This window comes from Schistocerca americana, chromosome X (assembly GCF_021461395.2).
Source record: "Schistocerca americana isolate TAMUIC-IGC-003095 chromosome X, iqSchAmer2.1, whole genome shotgun sequence".
Lineage (NCBI taxonomy): Eukaryota > Metazoa > Arthropoda > Insecta > Orthoptera > Acrididae > Schistocerca > Schistocerca americana.
The window spans coordinates 673,749,141-673,775,303 of NC_060130.1; the positions used below are offsets into that span (position 1 = coordinate 673,749,141).

The 26,163-nt window shown below is 41.5% G+C and overlaps 1 protein-coding gene across 1 annotated transcript in view; it reads right to left on the reverse strand.

Moving 5' to 3' along the window:
• The window catches only part of LOC124556242 (trithorax group protein osa-like), a 344,210-nt gene that overhangs the window by 113,816 nt on the left and 204,231 nt on the right, over window positions 1–26,163 (reverse strand). The window contains exon 6 of the mRNA XM_047130230.1: window positions 4,153–4,282. Coding sequence (XP_046986186.1) covers window positions 4,153–4,282 — 130 coding nt within the window. The remainder of the gene's footprint in view (window positions 1–4,152; window positions 4,283–26,163) is intronic.

Genomic DNA, 26,163 nt, shown 5'->3' on the forward strand with positions numbered 1-26,163 from the left:
GAAAAATAATAGTGTCTTGTATTGGGTTGTTTTAAAACTTCAGGTCAATTTTGGCAATACAAACTATGTCAATTCCATTTTATAGGCTGCGTTAAAATAAAACTGGACATGCTCCCACCAGGTGAGATACTTTTGTTTGCATACTTATAAATACAGTAGAGTCAGAGAAAAGCAAAGTAATGTCAGATTACCAATTCAACACAAATGAAGGTGCATATATTACAAATCTTGTATGACGAAGAAGTGGAGATTGTATATGGTAACCGCAAACTGAGCTGATCATCATCATTCCACATTTTTGCCAGTGATTTGGATGTTACCCATGAAGTAGGAACTGCGTATCCAATAGTGTATGCCATCTTACAGCCTAAGCAGAAAATACATGCACCCATATCACATACAGGAGTTCCCTCCAACAAAATGAGGTTACTGTATCAATTCTTTGTTGTAAACAGTTGTGGTCCAGTAAAGGTAAATCACCAGAACATAAATGAACACACTTGGCATGTAAACCAAACATAATTTAACTCTGCGTGATAACATACATGCCTGTGACACACGCCAAACTTCTGGGTAAATTTTAAAATTGGAGCTGTACTCTGTTATACATAGCAGTGTTGGCAATGTAGGTTATGGGGTTTGATGTGAACACAAATGAGTCAACAGGTCACTTGAACCAGCCAACTTCACAACAGCAGAGAGACCACTTGTTTTATAGCAATGAATTGAAGCTAGTTTCTTTTGTTCCAATCTTAATAATACTGCCGGATGAGCAACATAGTCAAGGGACAGAAGGGGGGGAAGGGGAATACAGACAGGGCAACTACTACAGCCTTATGCCTCACCGTAGCTACAACAATAGGACATGCTACGCATGTGACAAAGAAGTGGTCAGCAATGTTTGTAGCTAGAACAAAATAATGACATTCAAATGGCAAACAGAACATACACCAAAAACTCAAAAATCATAGAACCATCTTCCCACTGGCACACAAAACATCACCTTGCCAATCTATGGTGCAGCAGAGGGAAAGTGACCTGGCCCTATTCTTTACGTCAAACAGTTTTTGTATTGCAGGCAAACAGTTCTAGTTTCCTGCAGGTGAAGTTGCACAACCCAACTGAGTTGATAACTACTGTATTTTTTTGAGTATAAGATGCACTTGGTTCCTTCAGACAATTGACTCAAAAACTCAGATGCATCTTATACTCAAAATTAATGCAAAAATGTTTAGTGTTTGATTTAAAATTCTCACCAGTCTTGAAAATGCCCACACATTCAATGCTGTGGCTAACCCCTCTCTATATGGCAACATTTTATTCAACTGGCAGTAGCAGTGCACCAATGCAACGAACATTGGTTGCGGGGATTCACAAGCTTGCTAACACTGTCTGCCTCCCGACCCAACCCCCTCCGCCCACCAACACAAACCCAGAAGACTGTCTAACCTATGATGCATCATTGCAGTCTACAATGCCAGTGAACTTGAACTGAAAGTGATGTGTGTTATCGGTAACAGTGCAAAGTTTGGTTAGTAAGTAGTTTTGTAATGGAAAAAAAATAAAAGGTATTCATACAATGTGGACTATAAATTTAAAGTATCAGCATATGTAGAAGAACATATGGCAGCAGAGCACCTCAGTGGCATTTCAACCCTCCACCAGCAGGAAAAAATCATTCACAATTGGCGGGCTAGTAAAGAAAAATTGAAAAAAAAAATTAGGAAGACTGTATGTGCAAATAGAGGACTGAACACAAATTGGCCAAAACCAGATGATGACATACTGAAACTGACTCAAGGACACTGTCAAAATGGCATTAATAAAAAAATGATTCAGAAACATGTTCTTAAGCTAGCGTTACACTGAAACTCAACAGACTTTATGGGTGGGGTTGGTTGGTGCTACACATTTATGAAGCATCATGGACTTAGCATTATTATTATTATTATTATTATTATTATTATTCAACATCAAAAGAAAACCAGTGTAGAACTAAGCCAAACAGCGAATATGGACGAAACGCTTCAGATATCAGATGTGCTGACTAACAGAACTGTTGCCATGAAAGGTGCTAAAACTGTTAAGTGGGTATGAAAAAATTCATTACAGTGTCATCCTTTCCTGTTGTGCTGACTGGACTAAACATAATCCAATGATCATTTTCAAGTGCAGAACAATGCTGGAACCTTCTGAAGTACCATCTACTTCATGTACATGACAAAAGCTGGATGGCCAAGTCTGGTATGAAATTATGGATTAACAGAGTTGGGGAGAGAAGGAAAGCTGCTTTATTGCAGAAGAGTTATCTTCTCGTGCTAGGTCATGTTAGTAGTCATTTCAAAAATTCTTTGAAACAGAAACTGAGACAGGGAAATACAGAGCTTGCTGTTATTCCAGGAGGACTTACTTCACAACTGCAACCTACTGACATCTCAATAAACAAACCATTTAAAGTATATATAAGAGAGGAATAGAACAAATGGATGATGGAGGAAATGCCACATGAATTCACACTGAAGGGTACTTTAGAGCAACCTACAATCAAACAAGTGTATCAGTGGATACAGCAGTCTTGGTCTAGAGTGAGAGAAGACATTATTGTTCAACCTTTCAAGAAGTTGCAACATAAGTAATGTTCTCAATGGCAGTGAAGGCAATCTTATATACGAAGAAGTCAACGAAGAAGAAGGTTTTGATGAAGATTTTTAGGGATTTTAAAGTCCAGTTCGTTTTTATAAACAAAGAATTTCTTTTAGTCCGCCTTTACAATGTAATAACACAAATGGTAAAAATGTTATTTTTTTAAAAAAACTTCTTAAAAATTAAAGTGCATCATATAGTCCACAGCATCCTATAGTCCGTAAAATATGGTAACAACTATTTCTCATCAACTATTTGTGTCCCATACCCTTCCAGGCTGTACCTGTCTACATGTGTTCGTCAGCAGTATGCAGAAAATAAACACATTTCCGCAACACCCTGTTTATTCATGAGCAGGTAACTTCAAACTTAACATGTTTCATCATTTTAACCAGTTCTTGCAGCAAAAGTACTGCACCAGGTGGAAAACTTTGACATAAATTCTCTGATTCTTCCATTCAGCAATGTGTTACATTACTGACATTTTCTTTCTTTTTTTCCTTTTTTTTCTTTGTGTGTGTGTGTGTGTGTGTGTGTGTGTGTGTGTGTGTGTGTGTGTAAAAAGTAGGGACTGAGCATAACAAATTGCAACAGAGGGTTCATATTTTTTTGAATGAAATTACACTTCTCCTCTATTACTGTCTGATTTGTTGTGGAAGACATCCTACTAGGTTCTGCAACCGGGAACCTCTGTCTGTCAGCTACTGTGAATTACAGAAGAGAGAATACAAATTTGTGACAGAAACATGCCTTATATCTGACAAAGAAAGCGGCGAAGAAGTAAATAATTACGATAACAATAATTCTTTCTTGGACTTAATATTAGCTCTTCCCTCACTAAGATATCATATTTGAACTTAGAGAAGGAACATTCCTCAAATTACTTGAAATGACTAAATAAATAACAGGGACCAGTTGTTCATTATTATGTGTTTAACAATTTCCTGTAATGTTGTCACAGAGTTTCCCTCTTTCCATTCTTTTTATTCCACTGTCATAAATAGCAATATGAATGTTACACTGCACAATAATTAATAACAGTAATCTGAACAATGAAGGAAAATATCTTTCAACAAACTACACATAACAGGACTGACATGTTCTACATCCTGGAGGACCTCCTCACTACGGATCAATTGGAATGAAAGTAAATCTAATCTAATCTAATCTAAAGGTGACAGCAGGTGTATAAATTCCCACATTGTACCCATTAACTTTGTTAAAATAACAACAAATATCATCTGAAATATGCCAAAGTTTGAGATGTAACCATTTATGAAGGGCAGTGATTACTGAAGGTATTGTGATTTTTTTCTGCATGTAAACTGTGACATAAATGTAAATTAACACTCTTTAAGGTCACTGTTTGCATTTTGTTTCAACAAATCATCCAGAACATTGCATGATCTAATGTGTAATCCTGAATATTTGTCATGGCCAGAATGGGGCTGCTACCTCTACAGCCCTCGTAAGTCTGTTTTTATGCAGATTTTATGCACTGGTACTAACCGACAGCTGGGGACATTGAGCGGGAGCCTGTGGAGCCAGTCGGCGATGGAGTGGGTCTCATACCCTGAGAATTGGGCGTGCCCGGTGCTGGACCGCTTGAGCTGTCATTGCTATTCTGCCCAGTCAGATCCTGAAAACAATAACAGAGATGTCAAGTATCCAGTGTTGAAATTCATTTCTAAAGTACGAGACTGACACTGCATCACTATGTACAAAAAAAATCTCATTTTATAGGTTGTCCATCCTTTTAAAATTAATTTAAAAATAAAACATCCATTTTTCCCATGCAACATTAATAATGCAAATAGAAACATACTCTTTACGCAAGTCTTTTGATGTGCATATGAATGGAAAAATGCCAGACTGTATTTAACAGCTACTAAGAATAGTATTTACAGCTACAAATATGAATGTGTGATGTGTCAAGTAATCCACCTTTTTGTACACAATACAATTAGTCACATAAAATATTTCACTTTCCCGGGGGCTATACAAGTAACAAATGAACAGTACATAGATACTGTATGTTAAAAATGTCTTCTTTTACTCATTTCTGGTAACAAATATTTTTAACATTAGAGATCTTTAGCCAACATCAGCCAACCACCATCAAGGTTTTCTCCATGTCCCCCTCATTTCACTTCAACAAATTTGGTGGTTGGCAACTTTCTTTTCTATATCACTATTCCACTGTAAAATCATTAACCTTTCCTCCTACTCTGCGATATAGGCCAATCTCTGATCCCAATCTCTACTTTTAAAAGGTAGCAAATTATGTAGTTTTATGTTGATCTACCATATTTCATTCTTTCATGGCATTCTGTTGATATAAGAAATCTGCAGTCTGGGCAAACTGTGCTGTTAATAACACGAATCATTTGTGTCCTTACTCATTAGGCTTCTCTTTTTAATGTTCCTGTGCTGTTCATGTTCGTATTCTATGTTGCAGTCATGATATAAATTGAGATAAATACTCTGAAACTTGCTTTAAAATGAATGAAATTAGTATTTGGTAGCTCAGATCTGATATATACTTAAACTGAAACTTATACTGTGTTGTAAACGTTTTCAAATTGAAGAATTACTGGATTTTTCCTTTTTCCAAATACTGCATGCACACATACGATCCTTAAGGCTGGTAACAATGCGCCATAACTAATAGTGCTATCTACTTGTTTATTGAACATAGCCTACGATTTGCAAAATCAGCCTGTGACCACTGGAAGACAGTGACTATGATTATACAAAAAGCCGTATGTGCAAAGTGTCAAGATCTGTAAAAGTGAGTGGTTACAATTTTGTGTGTGTGTGTGTGTGTGTGTGTGTGTGTGTGTGTGTGTGTGTGTGTATTTCAGTTGATGGTTATATTTTGATAAACTTTGTAGCAGTTCAGAACTTGAATTGGGCTAGGACTTAAGTCCTGAGCTATGTTGCTCACTGGCACCACATTTGTACTGAGCCATTTGATCATGTCTGGTAACCTGCCTCTAGATTTGTGCATAGTGCAATTTTGAGGGAGGAACTAAATTTCATAAATTAAGATTTCAGTGACTCTTAACTTGAAAGACACAGAAACAGCTTTTATTTGTGTTGTTGATATGCACCCAGTACCTGCATTATGAAAATAGTTTAAGTGTGTATCATTCTACTTACTTGAAGAAAGTATATTCAGAATTTGTCAGATGTGACACTGAGAAATTGTTACAAGGAATAAATAATGTATATCATCAATTAGAGAGTACTACACCCACACAAAAAATGCACTCACACTAAGAAAATCACAAAACTGTGACTCATAACCACAGTCATAGACAGAGAATTCTTTTCCACAGAAAATTCATTCACACTGGGAGATGGACAATGGCTGCCATAAAGTAAAAATAAGTAAGAAGCTGCTCAGCTGGGAGCATTAAATAAATATTTTTGCAAGTTACGTTGTGTAGCATTTGTAAGCGAGTAAGTTGGACCTTGGCCTTGAACTGCACCCTGGGTGGCTCAACAAAGTTGGTCACATGCCCCCCCCCCCCCCCCCCCAGTCATGGAAATGCCGTTAGTCTTTCTTATAAGGTCACTTTCAGAAGCACTTTTTTTATTTTAATGCATTTGGTTCTTATAGGTGATACATTGATCCTAATGATACCACCTATTTTCTTTGATATCTAATGTTGTAATGGTAGACATAAACCACTAACTGAAATACCATATGGTTTAATACGCACAATGATGAGAAGAAATATAGTTATCACATTCACTGGCACCATCAAAACCACATGCAAATTGTCACCTCCCAACCTAACTTACATCTCAAGCTACATTACAGGTCAATATAATATCTCAGCTAAGATCTCAAATTCACATTTATTAGCTTCACCATCACACAATGGAACTGTCACATTCTGAACTAACCTAGACCTAAGGCTGTGCAATACACACAACAACAACACTGGTATGTGATAGATCAAAACTGACATCCAGTACCACTAGTTACAACCAACCTTCAAGATTTTCCATAATACTATGATATGCATTTGGTAACATCTTCAATGCATTAACCAAATTTTCCAGAGTGAATCATTACAATCTTTTGTAATAAACTCATTTTACAATTACTAGGTGTGCAATTTTATAATATCTCTGGGAAACAAAATTTTTCATTATTTGTGATGATGCCTACTACAGTTGTCAGTAAGGCACTCTACCCTTTCCCATTTATACAGGAGGGCACTTTATTTTTTCTGTATATGTGGATAAAATTTTTTAAAAAAAACTAACGACTTTGTGGTACACCATGACATCAAATTTCTTGTGTTTGGTTTTGGTGCCATACTTCAACACATTTCTCATTGAGAACCGTTGCATTAATTATATCAAATATAGGGGGAAAAAAATTAAACTTGTTTTTAATTTGCACGAGTTCACCATCCATTGACTGTGCAAGCACAACATATGGTAATAAAAGTGTAAAAAATATTTTACTTCTTGTGCTCTCAGCAGTAAAACCACCTCCATTTATAAATCTTCATAAGAAACTACTTTTCATTTATTGTATTATTCTAGACTCCCTTCCTTAGCATGTACTCCAGACAGGGGTAAATATTTTGTAGTGGACCTGAGCCCTACAATTTTGTTGTTTGTTTACAATGCATGTTCATAATATGCATCACAATGCTTGTTGATTATCTGATACATGTTTTCCTAGTCCTAGACCTTGGTCTATGCTACAAGTCAGTCTGTCACCACAAACAGGATTTTAGGGGGGCTCCAATACCACAAACTAAGCCAGAGGGTATTGCCCACATGAGTGGAATGTTACACTTACAAAACAGCCTTAGAAGAAATACACAATTCAACTGAAACAAACTCATTGTTGTGGTCTGTTTTTCATCTTAAACAGAGGCTACTGAGAAAGTAACAAATTTTGTATTGGAGATTTGTGAATTGGAGACTAGAATAACAAAACCTTAGAGTGGTGTGCAAGTAAATGCTCAGTTTTTATCATCACATTGCAAGCTTAGTAAACTACAGAATTCCAACTTGATTATCATAACTGTTTCAGTTACAGTATCTTCTTCTTCTTCTTCTTCTTCTTCTTCTTATTATTATTATTATTATATTATTATTATTATTTTCCTTCGCGTTTTTCCCGTGGGCCTTTGGAGTCCACTACATGGATCGGTTGTCTCCATTTTGCTCTATCACGGGCTCCATCTGGGTGGATGTTCATGCATATAAGGTCTTTATCAACTGTATCAGCCGGAAGTTCTAAAATCTGCTGTGGTCTGCACTTTAAACTCTGACACATACATTGCATTCTGGTATCACTAAATGTGTTACAACATTGATGACCTTGTGAAGAATAGTATAGTGTAATCACACAAAATTAAAATTTAAGTTCTGTACATTGAGTTTCCATGCTATATTTGGAAGAAGTAAAATCCAATAATTCTTCAATTTTAAATACTGAAAGTACTGCTCAAGACCCCTCCCTCTCTTTGTAGTGGAATAACCACGTCTTGTGATGATATGACAAAAAGAGGGCTTTGAACGTGATGAGCAGAACAATTTTGGTAAACAAGCTATGCCTATTCCATTTATTTCTTGATTTTTAGGGAACTCTGATTACATAACAACACATTTGAGAAATATGCTATAATATGTAAGGGGTCCTTTGCATCAGTTTCAAAATCCAGATCAGTATGTTTGATGGTAGTGAAGCTTCTGGGCAGATTAAAGCTGTGTGCATGATTGGAACCCAAACCCAACTCACTACCAAAGTGCATTTCATGGACTCTTCTGCTATTACACACACACACACACACACACACACACACACACAGAGAGAGAGAGAGAGAGAGAGAGAGAGAGAGAGACAGAGGGTAAAAGATTGATCTGCAGCACAGTCTAAAGTTCTAGTTAATTGGTGGCGGGGGGGAGGGGGGGGGGCAAGGCCTCTCCCCCTCTTCAGCTCTCAGGGAAAAGGAAAAAAATATGGCGCAGTTAGGTGTTTTTCTTTCAAGAAAACGATTTAAGTCAGTATTATCCTTGCAAGTCGCCAATCGTCTTCCAAAATATTATCATAGCGCCAGGTCTAGCCGGCCCTCCGCCTCGCTCCTACAAACTACCGTATAGGCGCCCGTGGTGCATTATATATTTTACATCGACCGTAAAAAATGAAACCGTAACCTTTACCAGCTCCTGTATTCAATTCTGATATGAAGTCACAGTACATTTTTGTGAATCAGCTTCACTTTGTGATAAATTACTAATATTGAAGTGATATTGCACAAACTAATATTTTTTGCAAATAAAGACGCAAATTTAGCGAAAGAAGCTGACGAGATGAGTGACAACGAACTGGGTTCTAATTCGGAAAATTGTTAATTTTTCACGAACTATCATAAACGTGAACGCTCTGTTGAACAGTAAAAAATTAATTTTGGGTGCAATACGTGCCCTTTTTAGTATTCAAACTTTTCCGTCATTACAAGGGCAGAAAACTTTAGAGGAAAGTGTTTCAATGCAGCAAATAGTCAAACATTAAATAAGAGCGTTGGCTTTTCCTTACTCGTTCCCACAGTTGTGTTATCAGTTGATGGAACGCCGTTAGCAATTCCGACATTTTCCCTGCCTTTGCAATTCACCTGTCTACTGATGGCCTAAGTCGCCCGAAAGTACTAACGTCAGACGGCAGCAGTAATATGGGGCCCTCCGTAGTCCCCTCGTGTTCCCTAGCTGCGTCGAGATTGTAGTAGGACGGGTGTTCTTCCTGTTCTGGATTTGTGAAAGATGTGTCTGGGGAGGACACGGCAACCCAGACAGCATAAACTTATACGTGTTTAAAATACGCTAATTAGTCTATTGGCTGCTATTCAAATTTTCGAACTCTGAGCCAGGTGAGTAGCATACGTAACTGTCCAGGCTTGTGTGTAGCAGACAAAAGATACAGGCAAAACTGTCAATAAATGCAATGCAACATACTACAATGTACACGAGAACAACGGGTGCGAGAGCAGAGTAATAACTTACGTTTACAAAAACTGCCGATACAAATTTCGTGGTAGCACTGCCTACAGCTTTGTTTCGTCATTCGGATGTTTTTACAATTAGGGGATACGTGGAAGAGTTTCGAATGAAACAATCGTGTAGTGGGAATCTCTAAGCTGTCCAATCTCGATGAAACCCAGTAGAGCGCAGCACTGCACGTTTCTGTAAACCAGAGCGTCACGTTAGCATGAGGGTGTATGCTACACTGTATTGTGAACCGCGCTAGTCACTAACACTGATCGCACATTTCCCTCGCACTTCAGGGAACGGAATTCATTTCATTTTCTCCCCCACAATAAATCAAGGGCTCTTAGTTGGCATACTCGCATGTAATATCACAGTTGCTGCATTGCTATTTTCTTGTATATTTGAACGTTCTGTCAATTACTATGTTATTTGGGATAATTAACAAAACTGACTGACCATAGCACCACTCCAAGACAACACTTGACATGAAGAGCAGAAGCGAAGTGTTTATTAAAATCGCAGTCCCGCAAGAAATTTTTCGCTCGGCCATTACTTCAGTTTGTAGTTGTTGATCATATTTACACAGAATATGATCGACTGATGACCACAGATGTTAAGTCCCATAGGGTTCAGAGACATTTGAACAGAGCGTGATCGATTTTGCACACGACAGCAAACGAGCGAGTTTATCCCAACTGGTAACAAAACCCGTCACAAGCACTACTCTAACAACGGACGACGGCATCGTCACGCGTTACTTGACTGTGACCGTCCGTCGTGTCGTGTCGTGCAACCCTTTCTATAGCCACTGACTTGTTCCGTCCAGCAGCAGCAGTTTTTTTCACTTGTTTATATTACACATTCCTAAGTCTGGAAGGGCTTTATTAGCGCTGCCTTTTTGATATTCATCCCCTTCTAGCAGAACTTACTATTCATTGCAAGTTTTTTTAGATTCCCCAGTATGTTTCAGCTTCTTTTCTCGTTACCTTTCCTAAAACTCGAGGCATGAAGCAGCCGCACCTTCGTATTTCTGTTGCAGTGGTGACACGGAAGTTCTATTGCTATACTTTAAAGTGATACCACAGTCTTATCCAGATGACAATCTGAACCGTGACTCTAGAACGACGACTCGGTTATCTGCATCGACTTCGTCGTATACATTTTGCGTAAATGCTATATCTATGGTTATTTCTTCCAACAGCAGTCAGGCAGAGAGACAATAGTGTATTAACTTCTTTACAGACAGCAAAGGACATGGAAGAGCAGCTGAACGGAATGGACAGTGTCTTGAAAGGAGGATATAAGATGAACAGCAACAAAAGCAAAGCGAGGCTAATGGAATTTAGTCGAATTAAATCAAGTGATGCCGAGGGAATCAGATTAAGAAATGAGACACTTCAAGTAGTACATGAGTTTTGCTATTTGGGAAGCAAAATAAAAGATGATTGTCAAAGAAGGGAGGATATAAAATGTAGACTGGCTATGGCAAGGAAAGCGTTACTGAAAAGAGAAATTTGCTAACATCGAGTGTTGATTTAAGTGTCAGGAATTCCTTTCTGAAAGTATTTGTATGGAGTGTAGCCATGCACGGAAGTGAGACATGGACGATAAATAGTTTACACAAGAAAAGAATAGAAGCTTTCGAAATGTGGTGCTACAGAAGAATGGGTAGATCACGTAACTGACCAGGAGGTACTGAACAGAATTGGGGAGAAGAGGACTTTTGTGGCACAACTTGACTACAAGAAGGGATCGGTTGGTAGGACACGTACTGAGGCATCATGGAATCACCAATTTAGTACGGGAGGGAAGCGTGGAGGGTAGAAATCGTAGAGGGAGACGAAGAGATGAACACGCTAAGCCGATTCATAAGGATGTAGGTTGCAAATCGTTCAAATGGCTCTGAGCACTATGGGACTTAACATCTGAGGTCATCAGTCCCCTAGAACTTAGAACTAACCTAAGGACATCACACACATCCATGGCCGAGGCAGGATTTGAACCTACGGCCGTACCGGTCGCGCGGTTCCAGACTGAAGCGCCTAGAACCGCTCGGCCACACCAGTCGGCGATGTAGGTTGCAGTAGTTACTCGGAGATGAAGAGGCTTGCACAGAATAGAGTAGCATAGAGAGCTGCATCAAACCAGTCCCTGGACTGAAGACAACAACAACAACAACAACACGTACAGTAATGTCCCAAATGCGAGGTTAAGTTCCGGATTTAACTGGGATATACAATAAACCAGATGGAGTACTCTGCAGATTGTTTTCTGATACACTTACCCACCAATCTGGGATGGACTACTGGAGGGTCAGTAACGCTGATTGCCTCGACCTAACACTCAAATAGCAGCTTCATTTCTATCCATATGCACTTCAGTCCGGAACCGCGCTGCTGCTACGGTCGCAGGTTCAAATCCTGCCTCGGGCATGGATGTGTGTGATGTCCTTAGGTTAGTTAGGTTTAAGTAATTCTAAGTCTAGGGGACTGATGACCTCAGATGTTAAGTCCCATAATGCTTAGAGCCATTTGATTGTTCTATCCATATGCACCGACACGTGCTAATATATTGCGGTGTTCGACTAGTAGAATATCGTACCGAAACGAATATAATTAGCGTTTAACAGTTTTCACTTCACATCCAGGCACGTTTTTAACATCGACAGTCACACATCAAAGCCCCTAGATATCGGCGAAGTGGGTATGTGGCTCTGGGGTATTGTTACACAGTTACCCCCTCCATATTGAACAAGATAAATTTACCAGCGTCTTGTTCGTTGTGCGTGTGTAAATGAACTACAGTGTGTCTAATTCTTTGTGCTGTCAATGGTTTCATGTCTGACACTCCGGGCAACAATGTGAAAGCAGTCAATGGCTTCTCGTGTTGCAATTCCCGGCTAAAATACTCATCGCCCTGTTTTCAGCATTGCTTTGGTATCACTGTGTGGAAGGATGGTCCCTACGTGAAACGACACACTCCACTGCAAAGTCGGTCTTTCCTAATGCATTGGTAGGTTGCCCTGAAACCTCCAAGCTGTCTTGTCCATAGTACAGCAACTCAACGCGTGACTTGGAAACTGACCAAAACATAATGTCCGCTGTACTACTATGTGAAATGGCCATTTTAATACCCAGTTGCAAGTTTGAAAATGCCAGTAGAAGAAAGCCACAGACTGTGTTCTTACAAAACACCTCTGCTCAAGGCGCGAAAATTTCAGGCAGTATCTAGATAGAACGGAGGAATTTACGAATTTCGTGTTACAATGCAAACTGCTTAACTAATCTGAACATATATTGTACCCGTTGAGAGAACCTGTAATTATCTTATTATTTGAGTAATAAAGGTGATGATGCAGATGCATAGGAGTTCATCGATATCGATACATTAATCTTCTTTCGGTGTCATAACACTGGCTTAGTACTCCCCCCCCCCTCCCCCCCAACACATTTCGACTATCAAAATCAACGGCTCTTGTAAATCTACATCATTGCAACACCTACTTGTTGAGGTCAACAATCAGAAGACGGGTTTGAAAGCAGCTCTTCACGCTACGCTGTGTACCTCGTGTAAGTCTAGCTTCCCTCTCTCTGTTCAGTTTTTCCCCTCATTTGTCAGTTCCTGAGGATGTGAAATATGAAATTATTCCATTTGAGTCATATAAAGCTCATCTCCCACCCCCAATTCGATTCAGTAATTCATTAGTTACTCGATCAAGACATCTAACCGTCATCATTCTCTACTAACATAACTTTTTCAGAACCTTACATTCTATTTTTGTCTGTACTGTTTATCATCCACGTTTCATTTCCATGTATGGCTTACAGAGAAAAGATTTTGTAACAAATTCATGTTCAGTGTTAACAAATATTTCTTTTTCTTGCTATTTTTGATACTTTATATACCGTATTTCTGTTACCATTAGTAATTTTGCTGTCCAAATATCAAAACGCTTTTAAATGTTGAATTTCCTAATACAATTCCTTCATCATCTGATTTAATTCAACTACACTACATAACCTTTTTCACATTTACCGATGTTTATCTTTTAACACTCTTCAATAGCTAAACATTATGACCTTCCAAGTGCTTCGACATCTCCAAAAGAATGTCATTATTATCGGCTAACCTCATTTTTTTATTTCTTCTCCAGTTCGAAATTTCTCTGTTTTCTTTACTGCATACACGATAAACTGATTGGATAACACCCCGAATAGGCTACAACCCTGTCCCAACCTCTCCTCACTCACTGCGTCCTTTATATGCCCTTCGGCTTTTAATTGCAGTCTAGTTTCAGTACAAGTTGTAGACAGTCTTTCTCTCCCTGTATTTTGTCCCCGATAACTTCAGAATTTCACTGAGTGCATTCCAACCAACACTGTCGCACCATTTTCCTAAATCTATAGATGGTATAAATTATTCAACCCACTTCTAAATTGCAGGTGCACCATGTTTCGTGGGTTCCTACGCTTCTGCAGAACCCAAACCGATCTTCCCTCAAGTCGGCTTTACCATGCTTTTGTAGAGCACGTGTGTTAAGATTTTATAACTACGGCCTATTAAATTTATGGTTTGCTATTAACTCGCACCTGTCAGCATGTTTCTTTCCTGGGAATTATTACTGTCTTCTCGGTCTCTGAAGGGTCCCATACACCCTGCATAGCAGGTGAAACTGTTTGCCGGCCAGTGTGGCCGTGCGGTTCTAAGCGCGTCAGTTTGGAACTGCGTGACCGCTACGGTCGCAGGTTCGAATCCTGCCTCGGGCATGGATGTGTGTGATGTCCTTAGGTTAGTTAGGTTTAAGTAGTTCTACGTTCTAGGGGACTGATGACCTCAGTAGTTAAGTCCCATAGTGCTCAGAGCCATTTTTTTGAAACTGTTTTGGCGTGATTGATTCTATCTAGGATCTTAATCATTCTCAAGGAATGTGATCTACTTCAGGTACCTTGTTTCGAAAACAAAGGACGGTTAGGATTTAACGTCCTGTCCACGGCGAGGTCATTAGCGGCAGAGTGGATAGGAAGGGGAATTGGCCACGGTCTTTGGAAGAAATCATCCCGACATTTGCATTTCGTGAATTAGCAAAATCCCGACTTGCTTTAACTTACGTCTTTCAGTATTTTGTAAAATTTTTCTAACTAGATCGAATCACCCATCTCATCTTCACCTCTTCTGTTTCCATCATTTTGTGAGGTGACTAAAGTTATGGGATGCCTACTAATATCGTGTCGGACCTCCTTTTGCCCGTCGTAGTGCAGCAACTTGAAGTGACACGGACTCGACAAGTCATGGATGTCCCCTGCAGAAATACTGAACCATGGTGCCTCTGTAGCCGTCCATAATTGCGAAGGTGTTGCCTGAGCAGGATTTAGTGTACGAACTGACCTCTCGATTATGTACCGTAAATGTCTGATCGGATTCATGTCCGCTCATATGGGTGGCCAAATAATTCGCTCTAAGAGTCCTGAACGTTCTTCAAACAAATTGAGAACAGCTATGGCCCGGTGACATGGCGCATTTCATCCATACGAATTCCATCGCTGTTTGAAAACATGAAGTCCATGAATGGTTGCAAATGATCTCCAAATAGTCAAAAAAAAATAGTCCAATATAACCAGGACCCAGTGGGGTCTGCGCCACTCTCTAAACCCACCATCAGCTCTTACCAACTGAAATCCGGACTCGTGTGACCAGGCTACGGTTTTCCAGTCGCCGAGGATCCAACCGGTATGGTCACGAACCCAGAAGAGGCGTCGTACGCGATATCGCGCTGTTAGCAAAGGCACTCGCGTCGGGGGTCTGCAGCCATAGCCCATTAACGCCAAATTTCACCCCACTGCCCTAATGGATACGTTCGTCTTACGTCCCACGTGGATTTCTGCGGTTATTTCACGCAGTGTTGCTGGTTTGTTAGCATTGAAAACTAACCGCAAACGCCGCTGCTCTCGATCGTTAAGTGAAGGCCGTCGGCCACTGCGTTGTCCGTGGCGAGAGTTAATTCCTGAAATCTGGTATTCTCGGCACATTCTTGACACTGTGGATCTCAGAATACTGAGTTCCCTAATGATTTCCGAAATGGAATGTGCCATTCGTCCATCTCCAACTACCATTCCGCGTTCAAAGTCCGTTAATTCCCGTCGTGCGGCCATAATCACGTGGGAAATATTTTCACATGAAACACCCAAGTACAAATCACAGCTCCGACATTTCACTCCCTTTTATACCTTGTGTATGCGATACTGTCGCTATATGTATATATGCGTAACGCTATAGCATGACTTTTGTCACCTCAGCGTATATAATTCTTTCTACCTTCTCCTCTTTGTTTCATACCGGACTGATATCTCAGCTCTGCAAATCCGTACACCTACTTCCCTCTTCTCCAAAGGTATCATTAATTTTCTTATAAACAGGATCTGCTTTTCCAGCAGTCGCGCATGCTTCTACAGCTTTGCATTTCGTCTCTAGCCATGCCTGCTTTTCTGTCTTGTATCTGAATTTTTGGTTCTGTCTGCTTCATTTTTACACTTTATTTTCTATTTCTCATCAATAAAATTTAATATCTCCTGAGGTATCCATTAACGAACGCTGGGCCGTGTCTTTCTGCCTAGCTTTTTCTCTGCCTTTCACTACATCTCTCAAAGCCACCAAATCCTCTTATACTGTATTCCTTGCCCCTGATTCAGTTAATAGTTGCCTAATGCTTCCTCTTAAACACCTAATATATTCACCTCCAATCAGCATTTCCATGCTAACAAATTATGGCCAGAGCCCCAATCTACTCCTGGAAACGTTTTGATATATAAAAACTGGTTTTTAAGTTCAAATGGCTCTAAGCAGTGTGGGACTTAATATCTGAGGTCAACAGTCCCCTAGACTTAGAACTACTTAAACCTAACTAACCTACGGGACATTACACACACCCATGCCCGAGGCAGGATTCGAACCTGCGACTGTAGCAGCCGCGTGGTTCCGGACTGAAGCGCCTAGAACCGCTCGGCCACCACGGCCGGCGGTTTTTAAGTCCCTTTCTAACCATTAAAAGAGCTATTTGGGACCAACTGCTGTCTACAGGTCTTTTACATGTACACAGCCTTCTCCTGTGATGCTTAAATCAAGTTTCTGCAATAGTTAAATCGTAATCACTGCAAAATTCTACCAGGCGGCTTCCCCTTTCGTTCATGTTCCTCAGTCCATGCTCTTCTATTTATCCTTTCCTTCATGTTCGATCTACCTAATTCCAGTCTCCGTCATAAATTATCTCTCATGATGCACTGCTTTTTTTTTTATTTAGCACATTTTTTCCACACACTTTCTCGTCTGCGGAACTAGTAAGCATTGTAATTTTGTTACTGTTGGCGTGGTTTCGTGTCTTCTTGTTCGTTATTTGACCTAATCCCCCGTACTCACCTGACCAGAACTGTTGTTCTTGCCACGGCATTTTGCTAAATCACACAATTTCTAACTCCAATCTATCCATTTCTCTTTTCAATTTTTCTAGTCGACCTAAGCGAGAACTCAACACTCCGACCCGTAAAAGGCTAGACACTCTCTCTCTCTCTCTCTCTCTCTCTCTCTCTCTCTCTCGCCCCCCCCCCCCCCCACATTACAACATGCCCTAAATCACTAGAATCCCAAGTGCAGCAATACTGTCATTTAGAATGGTTGTTGGGGTTCGTTCCAGTGGTTTACTACGTACGTGCAGCGCGTATGAAGTGTCTAAGGACCGTATCGAAATCCTAATTCTCGTTCTTAGTAGTTTTTTCACCAAAGGACAGCAGCACAAGGGTTTTGCCGCTCGAATTAGTTAACTCAACTGCATTTAGCTTAAACAGAAACTTCGAGTAATCTGACCTGTTAGAAAATTAAGTAATTAGGCGACATCGAAAACTGTTTTGTTAAATATAGGGCTGGATGAGATTTTGTTGTTCATCCTTTTTCTTCTAGCAAGTCTCGTATTAATTTGGACTGATTTGGGACTCTATGCTTCATTATTCATGCATCCGCTTCCACGAATTACGGAAAGACATACGAAATCTTGTATGTTTATTATATTTCTGAGAGTATGTTTATTATATTTCTAAGAGGCTTTTCATAATTTAATACTGCCACATTATAGGGTTCATGGCCACAGGGGAAATACTTGCGTGTCATTTCTCAAACTTATCCACCTTTAATGAAGTGCTTACTATTTCGATTGACGGTGCGCGACAAATACTTGGTGTAAATTAAGGAGTAGTGGTGGTTCAAGATATATTCTCCAGAGCGCCGGCGCAGACTGCTTTATCTGTCGTAGACCACGTGTTCAAGCACGAGGTCACACCACACAGGACATTTCACTCGCCAGTTGTAGTTGACTACTAGCCGATGAGATCGGATACTGTTTTCATAAACACAAATGAAACATATGTCAGTTTCTATCACCATGGAACTGTTATTTGGGCGTTTTGTTTACAGACTTCTCTGATGTGAGTGGCTTAACACAAAAATAACTAGTTCAAACTGACAGTAGCACTGTCACAACACCGCAGCAGCAAACGGACAGCATTTTGCATCTGTTATATGCAACGTTATTAAAAATATCTGCATACTACTCCCCTTGTTTCTACTGAATTCTGACTCGTCGTAACTGAAACCATATTATTTCGAAGATTGTTTCTGTTACCAACATACAAATACGAAACATCCTTCGTCAAATATTTTTATTCGAACTGTGTTCCAGAGTTTGCTGTTACACATGCTCGATATTTTTATTATATGGACTCCATTTGAAAATAAGAAACCTGATTAAAACATCTCTGAGAAACTGTTACGATGTCAGCCATATGTCAAAGCAAATTCTGTTCCGCTTCAGAGGAGTTACGAGCTAAAATAAACCGCAGTACAGAATCTAGCAGGTGGTCATAATCACTAGTATAGCGCAAATACATGAAAGTATCACTGTGCACAATTCCGTGCGGTCAAAAACTTAGTCAGTTAACACACCTGCTTGTAATTTCGTTACTTTACAACGAAACATGCATATTACTGTAGCAACATTGTTTTGTGCATGAAAGGGCTTGAGAAAGCTACACAGATTAAATCATGACTTTGTTGAAATATAGCAGAGCAGTGTCTCCACTAACTTTAGCTACTGACTAATTTTAAGGAAAAGTCGAAAGTTCTACATACCAGTTACAGCAGTTACAAAAGTCATTATCCAAAATTAGTCTTGAGCCTATTTCATGCGCTAGCGCGCAGCCACGAACACTCACAGACACACACATACACATTTTTCTTGCTTTTTCATCACATTCGAAATTTCCGAGCGTAAATTAATCAGAGAACCAGTTCTCTCAGATCCTACTCGGAACAAATCACAATCCAGGCCATTTTTTTACGGTAACCAGTACGTCACTAACGTAACACAAAACACTGCCTACTGAATTGCAAATGACTCAGTCTCTTACAAAAGAATACTTTCCCGTGTTCTTTCGTACACATCTGCCACAATACACTTAATGGAGTAAAGAGAAAAGAGAGCTGCATACGAGTCTAAATGCCTCCTGCTGGCAGCGACCGCACACCTTCGAGGATGGCCATTACCTTAGCACGACCTAATAATTTCTTTTTTAATATATATTAAGTGCTATCCAGAGCAACGAATGTGGACTGGTGAGTGAATGATGTACGAAAACAATAATAAAATACAGGCCGAAGCCAACTTGAGGCAACTCGCGGAACACCAGTAATTTCAACGTTCGTCGCACGATGCCGCTAGTAGTCGCCAGTCTTGCTGGGCCACTTCCCCTCACTCCCTTCCTCCCTCCCCCCCTTAAGCCGAAGCACATGTAAAAACTGTTCGTCTTGATAGTCATTTCACAATCAGCTGATTGCGAGGGAAATTTTGAATTAGCTGGACACGTGGCATTCGTTCTACAGCGTGCTCAGCGCCTCTGCCGACGGGCGTCGCACGTCACAACGTTGCCGCTAAGGTCGCACTTCCAGTGACCTCTGGCAGCACACAGACACGCACTTACACAGCACAACACAGGGAAATACTGGTTCCGATACCCACCCTGTGTTCGATACGGCGAGTCTCCGAACAAGGCACAGAAAATGAGGTTCACTACGTCCAGAGCAGCGTCGAAACCGTCTGACAACGATATTCCCGCATACGGCCCCGCATTTTCCGCGGGTATATCGACCGGTCGAGGCTGCGGAACGGGCGTACGGAGCGAAAGCTGGGAAGGCCGGTTGGAACAGCGCCGTGTGGCCGGAGCTGTCCGGGAGGCTCGGTCGACGTGTGTGTGCCCAGGGCACTCACTATCACCACACTACGGGCCGACTGGCGAGCCCGTGCCGCCGCTCTGCCTCCAGCATAGTAGCTCTCCCCGCTCTACCCCCCCCCCCCCCCCCCCGCTTACGTCATTCGTCCGTCCCACGGAGCGGCAAGCCTCTCTCTGTGCCTGGCACTCGCCATTCTCAGCTCAGCTTTCGACGCAGTTTGACATAAGGATGGAGAGTAACTCGATTGAAAACCAGAGCCGCACGCGAGAAGCACGCCACCCAAACCCATGCAAAAGCCGGTGGCGCGCGGGCGCGTCAAAGGTCCGCCCGCTCCCAGCCGAGTTCGATCGCCCGCACTCTCTCTGCTCCAGCGCTCGCCATGCGTTCCTGCCCTCCGAGGCTGCACAGTTCCCCACAAACTAACATACCGGTCCTCTCAGACATACGAGCACACTGGCAAACGGCCTCACTTGGTTGGGCATTCGGACTCGGCTCGCGAAGACATGAAGCCGCACCTGTCACCGACCACGTGGAGGAAACAATCCTCTCTCCCTCGCGCACGCACACACACACACACACACACACACACACACACATCGACGCACGTACGTACAAACACATACACACATTCACACACACAATCTCCATCTCTCTCAGCCACGGTAAAAGAGGTAGCATGTGGTGGGGAGTGCGCGAGGGGAAGGGAGAGGGGGGATGAGGCTTTGAAGCTGTGGTGTCTCGCGTAAATAGTTCAGTCTTTGGCCGGCGGCCGCCTAGGGAGCGCCACGCCCCTGCCCCTAACCTTCGCTGTCAACACCGTGCAGTGGCTCAACTGCTTTCATGTTACACAGCTCTCTAAGGGGCACAGACATTATGGAGCACTGCTTCCTTCTCGGGTTTACGTAGCGAATGCGAAAACCTGTGACTACTTTGTGAATTAATAATTCGTTAATGTCTTTACTCCTAAACCGTGCGACGGGTAACGCCGTATTCCAACAACACTCAGTACGTATGGTAGTGTTCGTTTCCTGGATTATATAACAACAGATCTCGGTGAAGTCTAGTTTGTGAAAAGGTCTCAGTTTAGAGACCATACTCAAAATTGATTGCTAATTACTTCACTACAGGTGTCATAAGGCGATCGAACACGTCAATTACAAGCACCGCTGTTGGTCCTTGATGTTCGTAAGGTGAACCTTTAACGGAGAAACTCCCGCGGCTGCGTATTTGACGAATGATATATCGGCAAAAGCTTCAGTGAGTAATTTGACTTATGTATCGCTGTCATCACATTTAATGGCCCTTGACATCTGCACTATAGTCTGAAATGTATTTCCCTGAAATTGCGCTATGTCACCAGCTATCCGAACGTTATAACAAAGCAGTAAAATCTACTGATATTTCCGCCTTGGTTCATTGAGCTGAGAGTCAAAAATCATCGGCTCTCGCTGTACCGGCAAATAAGAGCTAGCGAATAACGTTCCCTATTATCCGATTCAGCCGATGGTTTTGCGTTGAAATACCTTCTTTATTAACTCCAGCAAAATTTTCATTTCACATCGTTCTCTTCGGGTGTGGGTGAGGGAAAGGGATTGGGGGGGGGGGGGGGGGAATCCTTTATGCTATCGAATAGTACGGCTTTGACAGAGAGCCATTAACACCTAGAGCTATAAACGTGCTATTGCACTGCGGTGATACACCTCTATTTACAACTATTGACGAAGAACAAAATGGGCACTCGTTACAACAGTAACGAAACAAAAGATCTTGCTCGAATTTTACATTCGTTATCTCTGTACGAACTTTAGGTGTCACCAATATGACCGGCGACATCGTTCTATAACAGGTTGGTAATAGAAAGCAACTAAGGGCCTTGCTGAAGGAACCATTCCGGAATATTTCAACGAAATAAAGGAGTATGCTACATATATCTAGACGGTTGGTAAAGCAGGCGTGCCTCACTAAATGGGAAGATTTAATAGTTAAGGATGTACAAGAGTATACAAGATATATCTTATATGAGGAAAAGTTGCGTTGATCATTGGGTTTACAGCTGCCAGTCACAAATGTGGTTATGGCAAATCACCGACACATTCGTATAATTGAGATCTTTAGAATAAAGAGACATCCACATGTAATAACTTCCAAGGTGAGTTAAATAAAATAAACAGGGAGAGGAAGGCACAGTTTAACGTCCCGTCGATGGCAATATTATTACAGACGAAGCAAAAGTGCAGGCGGAGAAAAAAAATCAGCCGTGGCTCTCTCAAAGAAACTAACTCAGAATGGGGTTTGGGTAATTTACGGAAAGCACGGGGATCTTATAAATCTGGGTGTCCGGCCGGAGATTTCAAATCCACTAGAGGCGGGAAGAGAATGTTCGTTGGTGCAACACAATAGCCGCACGTAAATGTGTCTATCATGGGTCTTGGATTCCTATCACAGAGCAAGATGCAACAAAGCCGACTATACAATCTGATGCAAAAATCAAATCTATGTGACAGAAAGCATCCTACGTCAATAACTCAAATATGTTAGATAACACTCGGAAAGAAACCCCGGTAAGCCAACCGCTTCGGCTGAGTACAAGTTCCATCAGCACCTAGATAGACTTCGTTCAAGTACGCCTTAAATGGCGTCATCAGATGGACAGAAGCACTACTTTTATTAATCTTTAAGCTAAACTTACGTAGTTATGTAATGCGCTTCAAAAGGTACTGCTCTGCGTTAGACGTACCTCTCACTCACCATCACTAAAATGTTACAAGACGTGATACGGATACACCGCGCAGACCGCTGACAATTTTAAATGACACTACACGGCAAGCAACCGCTTCTAATAAGAAAGTCAACTTAAGACTTCAGTACCGCATTGCGCCTTCAATCTTCGGCCTGTCGTTGCTTTCTAACCACACTCGTTGAACATGCCCTCACTGAAAACTCGGTTTGCAAGGTCCTCGAGCCGGTGTCTACAGCGGAGATACTAGCTTGGCGCTAAAACAATATGATGCGCTACGGGCAGTCCGTCGGAAGGGAATGGAGGAAAAATGAAGTAAAACTGTCATTATTGCAGTATGATACCGGATACTAGAAAAGATTATGCACCTCACTTTTCAATTACAATAAAACTGTTTAAACACTGAGTTAGTCATCAAGCTGACAATACTTTGCAACACCAACCAACTTTCGATGTTGTAGCCCTCTTAACCAGTGGGGACCAACAGAAAACCACAGCGGTACTTGATAATTTTCACATTCCTCATATTAATGCCAAAGGTGAAAATGGCGTGGTGAGTAGTTTTGACACCAACCAGTGATGGAACCCAGAACCACTGGATGAATAACTGTGATACTTAAGGAATGACTGCCAAGTCAAGTACGTAGCTTAAATAATCGCAATGAAAAAGTGTGTAAAATGAAAATGAACACAGAACAGTGCCATGCTGTTTGCTGAACAATTTCCTTACATGTTAGTCCTGGGTTATATGTATAAATCAAACTGAAAAGGCGTGTGGCCGAATAGAACATGTCGCATTCGTGAGAAGCGATTTACGAGGGCCACAGAACATGTTGCCCATTCCTACAGAGTACAAGGAACTGGTAGTTGAATGTCTCGGAGACGCTGAAACAGGTCGCAATGGGCACGGATGGTGAAGGATACTTGCCGTTAACTTCATTGACAGAAAACACACAACATTTTGATCAGAGTGACAGAATGTGGATTTGAACGCCACCTCCCGAATACGATTCCACTTTCTTCATCGTTGCCCCCTCCCTCGCTCGGTTTTTAATTTTCGTATGGGTCATTCGTTTACAAATGCACAGTTTTTGTTTAACGCTGTGATCGCTGTCGGTGTTTTTTTTTCTTCTTTTTTTTTTTTTTTTTACTCCTCCATAGACCGCATGCGTGTCTGGCGCGGTCCTATCGCTACCTAGTCGTCTCTCAAGAAATCACGAACGACCGATATTTTCGCACAGCGTATATTTGAGGATAGTTTTCCCCAATTGTAAAAAAGCGACGACTGCAAAACATTACTGGTACTAAGTAACATCTACACAGTAAAAGACTTTCTCGTGGATTGAGCAGTTCTGAGTGATGCACTCTAGAGCCTAAAGCTCCAGAACATCTCAATACAATAGTCCTCTCGGCCAATGTTGCATTAAAATGAGCTCTATGCGTGTAATGCTCTTGGTGGGTTGCTTTATCACCCCTTAGAAACCAGACATACGACACTGAATTGCATTGATGGTGAGTTGTTGTTCTGTCCGTATCAGCAAATTCGATAGTAGCCGTGGTTATGTTTACGTTTAGTCCATAGATGAAGTACAATTCTCGCTGGTCTAGAAATGTATGCAATTCGTTTCCAAGTACATTTACTGCACATACCAAAGGTTTAGAATAGTTTAGTTTGAAACAGAAGGGCGGCTATTCTTTAGTCATCTTGAACAAGAGTAAGGCTGAAGTGACACAATCCTTTTGGAGTTTCATTACCAGCTCCTAAACACAATAATTGCAGTACCAGTAGCAGTGTTGATCGCACACGCCAATAGATAGGCACTATTATCAATTGTTATGTCTTTCTCGTTTGTTTATTTTTATCTAACGAACGAGTTATTCGAAACTTTTATGCTACTGCCGTACGATCATGGATGGCAATGATCACTTTGAAAGTGCTTATTTATACGCCGAGAGTAGTAATTAATATGTCTCTACGAACAATCTGTTTGTCGAAATTGACGCAATTCTCAATTTAATGATTCGTCAAGACTGATGTTCACGTTCAGTTCGCAGTCTGTTTAACGTATATATATTAAAATGTGACCTACCGCGCATAGCTATGGATATAGCGAGGTCTGTGACTATCTTCAATTGAATGATGAATGGTTATTCTGCATGTCACTCTACATTAATGGCAAAGGCTCTCTACGCGGAACGAGATCACGCTCTCGTCCAAATGACGCGGAATAACTATTTATCACTCAACAGTCTATAACCTTCATTCATCTACTTATATTCTGGCGTTCGGTGCTAAATAATGCGCTTTTATGAGCGATGCTATTAATAGTATTGAACGGAGCGTTCCGCATTTTCGTTAAACTCGAAGAATAGTCTCACAACATTTATTCGTTACCCGATTCAAGTACGCGGCGCTACAATGAAACGAACGGCCCGGGAGAGACTTTTCCGTTTCCTGCGTTTCATCGAAGTAGACAACTACAGTCCTGAACGTTATCCTAGCTTCAATAATTCAATCATCTAATTCATACAGCTAAAAATGATATTTTACGAAAGATTTATTAAAACACTTTCGTATATCGTACAATTTAATTGTGTTAATACGTTCGATAATCTCGCAAATGGCAAGGAATCTTAGACAAATTACTTTCATTTTGAGAATGAGTTAAGGTTATGTCGAAACTGATAGGTTCGAAGGAACTATTGCATTCGGCAGCAATCTTTTACAGAAATCTTAAAAACCCGAATGCACAGGAGTCGCGCCGAGAACTAAGCGCATCACTTCCCGAATACGACTCTAGTAGTCAACCACTGCACCGTGTCCTCGATTTTCAATACCGTATGAAGCAGCCTCAATAACAGAGGCGGAGAGGAAACAAAAAGTAACCTATTTTGGCGTGTGCGGGCTGCGTCGTACGTGGAACGAGAATGGTTGCGCGGTGTAGCGCTAGGCTAGAGCGAGCGGCAGAGAGAGCTTTGTGGGGCCTGGCAGCTGTGGCGCGGCAACGGCGTAGCAGCGCTGTGCCGGCTGCCGGGCCCCGAGAAATCAATACCAGCAGCACAGCGCGCCGCGGCCACAGCCACAGCGCCCCGCGCCCGCGCCCGCCCGCCCGGCCGCCGAGCTGGCAACGCCGCACCGCTCCGCCGGCCGTACACGCCGCGCCCGCTAAAACTAGGCCTCGCCGCCTGCCTGCCTGCCTGCCTGCCTGCTGCTGCTGGCTGCTGCACTGCCTAACGATCCGCCGCCACACACGCCTCGTTTCTCCTATACTTTTCGGACTTTCCTCACAGCATTCCACCAATGCCTTCATCCGCCACAAGTGTGGACAATGTCGGTATAAAAAGTACAATAACGTTGAAAATCTAGCTCAGTGTGTTCACTCCAGAGACATCCCAGAGTACAAAAGATTGTCGTATGAGTGAGCTCTGTCAGAAAAAAAGGTATTTGGGTCTCCGAAAACTCTGATCGCTTACTCGATCGAGTAGAGACATCA